This window comes from Rattus norvegicus, chromosome 9 (assembly GCF_021556685.1).
Source record: "Rattus norvegicus strain SHRSP/BbbUtx chromosome 9, alternate assembly SHRSP_T2T, whole genome shotgun sequence".
Lineage (NCBI taxonomy): Eukaryota > Metazoa > Chordata > Mammalia > Rodentia > Muridae > Rattus > Rattus norvegicus.
The window spans coordinates 6,580,371-6,591,970 of NC_141542.1; the positions used below are offsets into that span (position 1 = coordinate 6,580,371).

Consider the following 11,600-nt stretch of genomic DNA (forward strand, 5'->3'; position numbering starts at 1 on the left):
AACACACACCCATCCATCCATCTTACCCATCCATCTTCAATTCATGCACCCACCAACCAACCCATCCACCTGTCTGTTCGTCCACCCACCCACCCACCCACCCACCCACCTCCCTGTTGAGATTTGGTCTGTTGCGATGTATCGTAATGCTATATACTGGCCCTGGTTGCCTCAGAGTTGGGGAGATCATTTTGCACACCAAGCAATGTTACCTAACTTTGCCCCTTAATTTAAAACTATGGATTGAATAAAGTTGTCTATAGCCTGTAGCTGGAAAGAAGAAAGGTTTTGGTTCCCAGGCTTAGGGTCTGAGGCAGAGACCATGAAGGAGAGAAGAGCGGGAGGAGAAGACACCACGGGCTGGGTGAGTCATGAGAACAAGGCCATGAGGGCTAGCCAATTGGAGTCAAGAGCAGCCCGATGGAACATGGCAAGTTGTAACTCGAGGTTATTGATGGGGAAGCAGAGAGGCGGATATCTGCCCAGCTCTGGTGCTTTAAAGCTTATTATAAATATAAAAGTTCTGTGTCTTATTTAGGAACTGAATGTTCAAAGGCAGGGTAGAAACTCCTGTATGAGATTAAAAACTTAATACAACACCTGCCCATCCTTCCACTCACCGATCCATCCATTCACTCATTCACCCATCCAGCCACCCATCCATCTATAAAGCCTGTCTGTGTGTCCATCCATCCACTCCCTAAAGCTGGACAAAGGTGGGCTGAGCCGTCCCACACATACTGAAATTCCAGTAAAGGATTCCAATGGCTTAAGCAGCACACAAACCCACTGTCCTTCCAGCAATACCACTGTCTAGGAAGCTCCAAGCACCAGAGCACAATGCCCCAACTTGCACCCTATATTTAGTCCTGGCTTATTTGCTGGGGATACAACTACAACTGACATGAGGTGACCCATCACTGCTCTCCACTTCTCTGCAATAGTCAGTTTCTAGGCAGGAGCTCTGGCTAGGGTCATCTCAGCCCCAAAGCCCAAAGACAGGAAGGAAGCTGCATGTTCCCTCCTGCAGTTTGCTGAGGACTACATCCTCCAGACAGCTCGCCTCATTTTCAAGAAGAGTCCATAGTTTACAAGTACACAGGGAAGGGGTGGCATTATTTAAACAGTTAGCTTCAGTTTAAAAGAAACAGGTGGCACTCGGGAGGCAGAGGCAGGTAGATCTCTGAGTTTGAGGACAGCTTGGTGTACAGAGCAAGATCCAGGACAACCAAGGCTACATAGTGATGCCCTATCTCAAAAAGTACAATAGAATAAGAAACAAGGCTGGAACGCCCAGGCAGTGGCAGAATGCTTGCCTAGTGTATGCAAAGCCAAGCACCTCAATAAATAAATAGCAAAGAAAGAAAAGATGTGATTCCTTCTAGCCAAGGACTTAACAAGCCAAGCAACCTTTAGTTTATATATGAACTTATTACCTTCATATGAACATACTTATATATACTAATATATGATGACTATTTATATCATCCACGGGAAGGCTCAGGGACTCAGTAGGAGAAAGGAACTTGCTGCCAAGTCTGATAATCTGTGTTTTATCTTCAAGACACACCTGAAGCCAAGAGCCAACTCCTGCACATCATCCTCTAACCTCCAATGTGTACAACATAGCCCACACAGATGTGTGCACACACACACACATACACACAGATGTGTGCACACACACAGATGTGTGCACACACAGATGTGTACACACACAGATGTGTACACACACAGAGATGTGCACACACAGAGATGTGCACACACACATACACACAGATGTGTGCACACACAAATGTGTGCACACACACACATACACACAGAGATGTGCACACACAGAGATGTGCACACACAGAGATGCGCACACACAGATGTGTACACACATGCACACACAGATGTGCACACACATACACAGAGATGTGTACACACACAGAGAGAGGTGTGTGCACACAGATGTGTACACACATACACAAAGATGTGTACACACAGATGTGTGCACACACAGAGATGTGCACACACACAGAGATGTGCACACATACTCAGATGTGTACACACACAGAGATGTGTACACACACAGATGTGCACACAATATATACACACAGATGTGCACATACACAGAGATGTGCACACACACAGAGATGTGTACGCATACAGATGTGTACACACACACACAAAGATTTTTTAAAATACCACTACTAATACAGTCTAAAGAGGCGGGAATACTTCATGCAGCAAGAGAATTATAGGCTGTATTTTAGAGGCCCAGTGTGGTGACAAGTTCTTCACAGCCCGGTAGTGGCTCAGGTAGCCACAGTGACCCACAAGACAGGCAGTAGAAGGCCTGATGGTAACAGCCTTAGATTCCTTCTCTGAGGCCTGAGTTCTCTTTCTACACTGGGAGTGGTAAGCGACCACATTGGGGTGGTTTTTCCAGTCCATTCCATCTCTGAACCCAAGTTACAGTGAAGAAGGGCAGGGACTCAATCAGAACTTAGTCCCATCAAACAAGCACCCTCACAGGCTGAGGCCAAAGATGTTAAAAATACAAACAAGAAAACATTTTAAGAGAAGTTTTGGATTGGGGATTTAGCTCAGTGGTAGAGCGCTTGCCTAGGAAGCGCAAGGCCCTGGGTTCGGTCCCCAGCTCCGAAAAAAAAAGAACCAAAAAAAAAAAAAAAAAAAAAGAGAAGTTTTGTGTCATTATTATTTTATTATCACTGCCCTGGAATTGTCTTTGCTTCACTTTAAATGAAAAGTTCATTTCACTGTCAGGGAGACAGCTCAGCAGGTAAGAGCTCTTGCCACCAAGCCTACTGAGCTCCCAGGACTCACGCTGGAGGAAGAGTCTCCTGTAATCTGTCCTCTAACCTCAGGGTGGTTAAATACACAATAAATACACACATGTAGAAACTTAAATAGGAAGGCCAATCACTTGACAATAAGGAATCATCTGATTCCAGAGGACCGACAGGCATCTGATGCCACCTCTGAGGAGGGAACCATTGTCCTCTGTGATGTGGCCCCAACTGAACTCTGTTCCCTTCAAGGAAAAAAGGGGCAAAAGTAGAAGCTGGCCAGGGTGGGCGGAGTCGGGTCATCAGGAGTGGAGGGAGCAAGAGAGGTGAGTGGTGAGGTATTATCAGAACACATTAAACGTACGGGGAAAGGTCACACACATCATTGTGTACAAGTAATACATGCTAATAAAGTTAAATTACTTAACACTCAATCGTTGTAGAAATTTCCTGGGGGAGGGGGCGCAGAGCAAAGCAAGGCAAGGCAAGGCAATGACTGAGGACCAGAGTGTCTTCCAGATGCCAAAGCAGGGATGAAGTCTCAGGAGAAAGGAGCCCAGCTCCTTTCTTGGTGCGTTCCCGCCCCAACCCCTGCGGGCCCCATCCCCTGCCCCCCACCCTAGGGGCCTGTCCGGAAGCTGAGCTCCCTGGGGGCCGAGGAAATAACCATTGCCCTAGCGGATCCCGACTGAGGATGCGGCCTATGGAAAGGGACTCCAGTAGACACTCCGGTGTTTTGGGATGTGCTGCCTGTGCACGGGAGAGCTGCGCACGCACTCTCCAGAACTGGATCTTCCTACAAACGGTTTACACAATATTTTCCTTCGGAAAAGTTTTCTGGATTGTGGATCTCGGCGAAGGGGAAGCTGTGGGTGCGCATGAGCTTCACAGCGCGGCGTGGGAAAAGACTCCAAACGCAGTGTAGGGTTCCAGGGGAGAGTGGTCCGAGGATATGGGGTGCCTGGGCAATTTGGGGAGCAAGAAAACACGAAGGGTCCTTCCAGAACAAACGCAGTGACTATTTTGGTCAAAGCCCAAGAAACAGGTCCCGGGGCTCCCAAATCCAGTGTGCCTAGTTAAGAGGGTCAAAACTTATGAACCAAGCAGAAGAGTACCCTCGGAGTCAAATTCATGGATGACAACCAGAACCCCGATTTCAGAAGTATAAAGGGGAGACGGTGCCCCTGGGTTTTCAGACTTGGGGGAGAATGGCTGGCTCTGTGAGAGTCCCCAACTCAGGTTTTGGAGGGATGACAGCAAGGAGCGGGTTTGGGGCAATCCCGAATTCAGGTTAGGGGGTAATGAAAGCAAGGACCAGTTTGGCGGCGCCTCCGTGCTCCAAGCGTTACTGGGTAAAAATAAGAGACAAGGGGGTCTTCTGGAGTCCCCGCCCCTCAAAGTAAGATTTAGTGCGTCAAAGGCGAGAAGAGATCGCTTTACTTTACAAACTTTTCAGAATGTGAGAGGGGTTCCCACCCAGCCCAAGGCTTCCCCAAATCAGAGGCTCCTATCAGAACTGCTTGAGGTTGGCTTCTGCAAAGTTGGGGCGCCGGGTCCCACCGCGCCCGCCTCCGCAACCCCCCCACAGCGGGATCCCGCCCCCGCCGTTGCCCCCTGCCCGGGCCGCACCGCTCACCTGGAGTTCGGCAGGGAGTTCGGGTAGCGGCTCCCGCGGCGTTGGCCGCTGCGTGTCGCTCCGCGTTGGTAAGTAACAGTCTCCACGGCTACAGTCTCTATGGCGGCGGCGGTGGCGGCGCCGGCCGCTCCTCCTCCGGCTCCCGCCGCCCTCCCGCCCGCCCGCAGCGCCCGCCCGCAGCAGGCGCCCGCCCGCCTCAGCCTCGCGCAGCCCTCGCGGGGCGGGGCGTTGCGCCCGGCAACGGTTACCAGGCTGCACGCCCCGCCCCCCCAACGGCCCGCCCATGCCCGCCTCCAACGGCCTCGGGCAAGGCGGGCGATCTCCCCATTGGCTTTCATAGTGCCCATCAGGGGTGAAGGGGCAGGCCCCTGAGTAGAATGCTAGCCAATCGCTGTGGAGGGTGGGGCCTGGCGAGAGGCGCGCAGCTCTAAAGGGTTGACTCTAAGGAGGTGTGCGAGGCCGGCTTGGTGGCTCCTGTCAGGGCAGCGGGTGTTTTGCGGAGTTACGGTGATTCCACTAGAACGGAGGCGCTCACCGTCTAAAAGGAGCAGCGGACCATCACCTTGCGCCTGCTCCTTCATAGTCCACAAACTGAAAACTTTTTCCTTTTTAAAAGAGTGTTGTCTGTGCGTGTGCATGCAAAGCCCATGGAGGCCAGAAGAGAGCGTCGGATCGCGCTGGAGCCAGAGTAGCCATTGGCTGTGAGCCGCCTAATTGAGCAATGATGGATCTTTGCAAGAGCAGGAGCCTCCTCTACAGCGCTTCTCCCTGTTTTTTTAGGAGACTGTGTTGTATACACTCACTATCCAGCGGAAGCTGGCCTCCAGCACCTGGTTCTCCAGGCTCCACCTCCCTAGTGCTGGGATGATGGATGTGTGCGCACCAATCCTGTCTAAGCTGACAACTCCCCTTCCCAACCCCTCCATTAAACAGGTCTAAATGTGGTGTCTTTATAAAGCTTATATTTTGGTGAGGTGACACTGACAACAAATAGAGTGAAAAGTTATGTAAAAACAAGGTTTCAGCGGTTGGGGATTTAGCTCAGTGGTAGAACACTTGCCTAGCAAGCACAAGGCCCTGGGTTCAGTCCCCAGCTTCGAAAAAAAGAAATAAAAAAAGGATTCAAACTCAGGGACACAAGTGAGAGGGGCCTCTCAGACCTTAGCTCCATTCATTAACTGAATGTCCAATTACACAAGTGAATATGGGTAACTTGGGCTTATGTGCCCAAAGCAATCAAAACTTTGCTTTTTCTTTGAGGCAGGGTCTTGCTAAGTAGCCCAAGCTAGACTAGATCCCACTATGGAGTCCAGGCTAGTGATCTTTTTGTCTTATATCCTCCACTACTGGGGTGAAAGGCTGGTGCCACCAAGCACTTTTGCACTGTCTAACTCAAGAAATCCTGCAGTTGGACCCTCAGAAAGACAGCAGACACTGTCCCTAGGACTAGAGTTTCTAAAATAAATATATCTGAGCAACTGGAAGTCTAGTGCCACAACACCCCTATTGTTGGCTGCCTACACTACAAAGCTAGCCCACTCTGCTGAGAGACCCAGTCCCACAAACTCAACTGTATCTTGGAAGCAAATTGCTGTGTATGAGTGAGCACCAATCTGTGTCTGGACCAAACTGTGGCCCTTGAGCACTCGCTCTACTTTAGAGACTGAGAAGTGTGTCCCCAGGGCTCATGGATTGGAAGCCTGGTCTCTGGCAAGGAGACTCTGGGAAGTGGTACAGAAGTCTTCCTAGGCCTGCCTGGAGCACTTGGAGAGGAAGGTAAAGGACCTTTCATCTCAGCCACATCTCAGAGTCCTAAGCCTCTTGCTAGCTGATGATACAGTTGGTACATTTCTTATATAGATTTTTAGTAATTCTAACATTTATTTTTTTAGGATGTGATAAGTGCATGTTATGATACACTTGTGACCAGATGATAACTTGTGTCACTTTCTGCCTTTCCCTTGTGTGTCCCAAGGATCACCTCAGATCATTCAACTTCCCCTCTGAGCTCTCTCCGGCAGCCCCTCTTCCATAGATACATTTTCTATGTTAGAATGGCAGGAGCCAGCGGTGTTTTTTGTTTCCAAGTTTTTTTTTCTTTTTTCTTTTTTCTTTTTTGGAGCTGGGGACCGAACCCAGTTTCCAGGTTTTTTTATTTTTTATTTATTTTTTTTCATGTCAACTCTCCAGGATCCTCCTGTGAATTCACTTGGGTTTCTCGGAAACCTCTTCAAAGTCAGGAGCTTCACACCATGATGTGCCTGGCCTTGGTGGGGACAGAATGACATGGTTCCTGTCCCTGGGACAGGGACAGGGGGTGTGGGCCTTCATGAGTGTCTATGGCTGTGGGTTTAGAGCTTGTTTGTATAACATTGTACACATTTTGTGCTCCTCCTTAGAGGAATGTCCTCCCAGTTAGTGTTAATGACTCCATGATAGAGACAGTCCAGGATGTAAAGGTGCAGCTAACACTGGGACCTTCGGGACAGCCCTTAAAGCTGTGGAAAATAACCCTAAAAACATGAGTTCAAATTGTGAGATTGTGATATATATATAAATATAAGGATGCAATATGAAATGTATGGGGTTCAAGAATCTAAAGGGAGGAACAAGGTAGCCGTGCTGTGAGCAAGCTTGTCAGAAAAAGACTAAGCAAGGAGACAGAGATTTAGGGAGTGGTGATCAAAGGAGATCCCACCCAGCTAAAACTTTTTTTGTGAATATTTGTAAAGGAGGACAGATTCCTGAATTCGGGTCAGCCTGGAACAGAGCAAGATTAGGCACAGGTGTGGTAAAAAGGTTAATTTCAGGATGGGGGGGTCCCGTCCAGCTATTTTATCCGCTATGCTCTGAGGCAGGCAGATCTGCAAGAGATGAGTAATCCAGAGATCTCCAGAGAATGCAGATCAGAGAGGAAAAGAGAGAAGCCAGGCTGGATGGAAAGCTGTGTGGGACAGCACAGGAGCCAACATGGACCCACAGTTTGACTTCAGGTAGTCTGTTTTCTCCGCTGCCAGATACCCCTTCCTCAGAACCCCGCTCCAAGCTGAGGTCAGGCCTAGCAGAGCCCACCCACATTCTATGACCATTGGGAAGACTCAGAGCAGCCCCACTCCAGAGAAGTTAAAACCCAAACGTTGGGAGAGGGAGCAGGGAAGTATCTCTTAAACATCATGCGTAAAGCCTTTGGTGGGAAGTTAAGACAGGCTTTCTCTGTGTAGCTCTGGCTGCCCTGGAACTCTCTATAGACCAGGCTGGGCTCAAGCCCAGAGATTTGCCTGCCTTTGCCTCCCGAGCACTGGGATGAAAGGGATGGGCTACCATACGCAGCTTTATAGTATGTCTTATTCTGAATTGCTGGCTGGAGAGGTGGCTTGGCAGTTAGGAACACCGACTCCTCTTTCAGAGGGCACAGGTTTGTTTCCCAGCAACCACATGGCAGCTCACAACTCTTTATCACTGTAGTTCCAGGGGATCTGATGTCCCATTCTGCTTTCTATGGGCACCAGGCATGCATTGGGTGCACAGACATGCATGAAAAACACACATGTCCAGGAAATAAAAACAAACTTTTCAAAAATTTAAATTGTTTTTAAAGACTTATGTTTATGTTATGTGCGTCGGTGTTTTGCCTGCATGTGTGTCTATGACAGTGCCATGGAATTGGAGCTACAGACAGGTGTGAGCTGCCATGTTGGTGCTGGGAGTTGAACCTCGGTCTCCTGGAAGAGGGGCCAGCGTTCTTAGCCACTGAGCCATCTCTCCAGCCCCCCAAGATTTTTTTCTGGTTCTTTTTTTCGGAGCTGGGGACCGAACCCAGGGCCTTGCGCTTCCTAGGTAAGCGCTCTACCACTGAGCTGGTCTCCTGGAAGAGGGGCCAGCGGTCTTAGCCACTGAGCCATCTCTCCAGCCCCCCAAGATTTTAAGAAATTCTTTTAGGGGGTGTGATGGTTTGAATATGCTCAGCCCAAGGAGTGGCACTTTTAGAAGGGGTGGCCTTATTGGAGCAGGTTGTGCGTATGGATGTGGGCTCTAAGACCCTCATCCTGGCTGCCTGGCAGTCATTATTCTGCTAGCAGCCTTCAGATGAAGATGTAGAACTCTCAGCTCCTTCGGCACCGTGCCTGCCTGGATGCTGCTATGCTCACACTTTGATGATAACAGACTGAACCTCTGAACCTGTAAGACAGCCCCAATTAAATGTCTTTATAAGAGTTGCCTTGGTCATGGTGTCTGCTCACAGCAGTAAAACCCTAAGACATGGGGCCAACAAGATGGCTGAGCAGGTAAAGGCACTTTCTGCCAAGAATTAATTGAGTTCCATCCCTGGAACCTGGTGGAAGAGAGAACTGACTTGCACATGTTGTCCTCTGACCTCTTGTACCCCAATACATTAATAAATCACCAATTCATCCACAAATGAACTCACAATGTCTTCTGGTGTCAGCCAGGCTGCTTCATCTTGAAATTCAATGAGTCTTGGTTGCATGAGCCCAAATATGAAGCCAAGTGGTAGGCTGCTATGGATAGCTGTGTCCTGGACTCAGTCCTCTCTCCACTGATAGCCAATATTTACAAGTGGGATTGTGGGCCAGTCCTGGAGCACAGGATTTTATAACCGGGAGGCAGAGGCAGAGGCAGAGGCAGAGACAGGTGGATCTTTGTGAGCTCAAGGCCAGCCTGATCTACATAGTGAGTTCCAGAACACACAGGTCTATACAGTGAAACCACGCCCAACTCAAAAACAACAACAACAAAACAACCCCCACAAAATAACCCCCTCCCAAACAAACCAAAACCAACCAACCAACCAAACAAACAAACAGCAGCAGTAGAATTCAGGAGGCCAGCAATGACTAAGCGGGAACAAGGCCCAGGTAGGAGCAAGAACACAGCTGTCCCACCCGTGCTCATGAGTCAGTGCAGGTAACACTGGAACAGCTGGCCACCAGTATGAGCAACTGTGGCAGAGTCAAGTGGATCCTGGGGCCTTCTACACACATGTACTCTAGAGAAGATGGATTTTAGACCAAGGATGCTCTAAAACCATGCAGGTAATGCACTGGTGAGGCTGAGGCAAAATCCCCAAGTCTGAGGATAGCCCAGGCCAGCTGTCTGTTCCTGCTTCCCCTGTGTGAACTCTTTGCCCTGGTTTCTCCTCAGGGGTGTCTGGGGAGGCTCTATCAATAGGACTGAGGGGTCAAACCTACTCCATCTAGGAACTAGCCTCTAATTTTAAAAGAAAAAGAGTCTGACAGCTTGACCCAAGTTTATCTCTGGCTGATATCCCAGAGTTATTCCCTAGCAACAGCCAATCAGGATTAGTCTGATAATTACAGATGTACTTTCTGGATTGTTCATGGTTTTGCTTCAGGGCACCCAGTTGCCAGCTTACCATAGTCATTCCATTAGATTCCTGTCAGGCTGGAAACCCCCTTGCTTGCTCTATACCTCCTATAAAACCTTGTTCTGTTGAGGGCTGAGGGCTTCACCCTCCTATCTTGCTGCATTAGGGTTGGTGGGGAGCCCAATCTTGAGCTTAAATAAAGACCTTAATGCGGTTGCATTGGAAGAGGCTCCTTGGTTGTCTTTTGGGGTTCTTGAATGTGTCCTGACCTCTAGAAGGAGTCTTGATACCAGCTGATAAGGAGTTCCTGTCTGTCTGTGTCTGCCCATATGGTAAATCTTTTTATCTGTCTGTGAGGTGCTGCAGTAATTCTGTTCCATGTGCTCTGTGAAGCACCACAGTAATTCTGTTCTGGAAAGAGGCCTAAAAAAATCTGTATTTCGTGGTCAAAGTGACTAGACTCGGAATGAGAGACGTTGGTGTCTCAGTTGGGGTTGGGTGAGGCTTTGGGATCTGCAGGCAGCAGCCATCTGAGAATTTTGTTTCCTCATGATAGAGAATTGAAGATCAACCTTCTGTTTGTGTTTGTTGTTTCTGTTGGGACTAATGGTCTATTCCTATGTTTCTTGGTATGGGGCAACTTTGACTTTAACAGATATTAACGTGGGATAGGTGCCTTCAACTCCACTAGAACTGCTTCTTAAGCCATTTTAAGAATGACTAGGAGGACAAGTCTTTTTGCCACCATTAGGAAAGATAAATTAACAACATTTTGCAGGTCAGAATGGTCCACCTTCAACACCAGCTGATCCCTGGAGGGGATCCTTTGACCTGAATTGGTCCAAGAAATCAAAAAGCTTATTTTTAAACTCAAACTTGGCCATCTGGATTAAATACCTTCTGTGGTGGCCTGTCGAGACCTCCTAGAAGACCTGCCCTCCTGGGTTAAACCTTTTCTTCTCACACAACACGGATACAGTTTTTGCCTTGGCTAGCAAAAAGCCCAAGGTTACAAAGGAAGAGTTCCCAGGCCACCCACTTCCTTCTGAACCATCCCTCTACAGTCTCCTCCAAGGAGGAACGGAGGAAGATGTCACCTTTCCATCCCCACCTTATTCTCCTCCTCAGGCAGAACAGCAGGCTCCACAGGCAGCTCTGCCACAGACAGTAGAGGGGGACAAGAAGCCACCAGAGGCTGGGTGCTGAGCCTGAATTAGTCACCCTATCCTTGTGTGCAGTGGGGCAGGTCAGTGATCAAGGAAATCAACCCACTATTGGCCCTTCACCACTAATGACCTTTACAACTGGAGAACTCAGAACTCTCCCTTTTCAGACAACCCCCAAGATTTAATTAGACTGTTAGAGACAATTCTCTTCACCCACCACTTGGGATGACTGCCAGCAGCTCTTGTAGGTTCTCTTCACCACGGAAGAGAGGGACAGGATTCACAGAAAGGCCAAGAAATTGGTTCCTGGCCCCACTGGGGAACCCACCAATAAGCAAGCAGCTACTGATGCTGTTTTCCCTTAACCTGCCCAGATTGGGACTTCAACACTGTTAAAGATAAGGGGACATTCTTCGTCTACTGGCAGGCTCTGTTGACAGGTCTCAAGGTAGCTGAGTGCTGACCCTCATCTGATCAAAGCATTTACTAGTCAGGGGGACAATGAGAGCCTGCAGCTTCTTTAGAGAGGGACAGTACACTCCCATGGACCCTGGGTCTCCAGAAGAGAAAGCAGCAGTAGCTATAATAGCTTTTGTTAACCAGGCAGCAGTATATATCAAGACAAAGCTTCAGAGGGTTGAGAGGTTAAGAGAAGAGAG

General features: G+C 48.9%; 1 protein-coding gene across 4 annotated transcripts in view; it reads right to left on the reverse strand.

Annotated features, from left to right (window-relative positions):
* The window catches only part of Rfx2 (regulatory factor X2), a 67,207-nt gene extending 61,841 nt beyond the window's left edge, over positions 1–5,366 (reverse strand). For 2 of the 4 annotated variants that reach the window (XM_087565040.1, XM_087565039.1), the window contains exon 1: positions 4,429–5,366. In XM_087565040.1, coding sequence (XP_087421166.1) covers positions 4,429–4,713 — 285 coding nt within the window. In that variant the 5' untranslated portion in view covers positions 4,714–5,366. The remainder of the gene's footprint in view (positions 1–4,428) is intronic. The other 2 variants (NM_001106877.2, NM_001413766.1) reach the window with 1 other exon arrangement.
* Between the last annotated feature and the right edge of the window lie 6,234 nt (positions 5,367–11,600).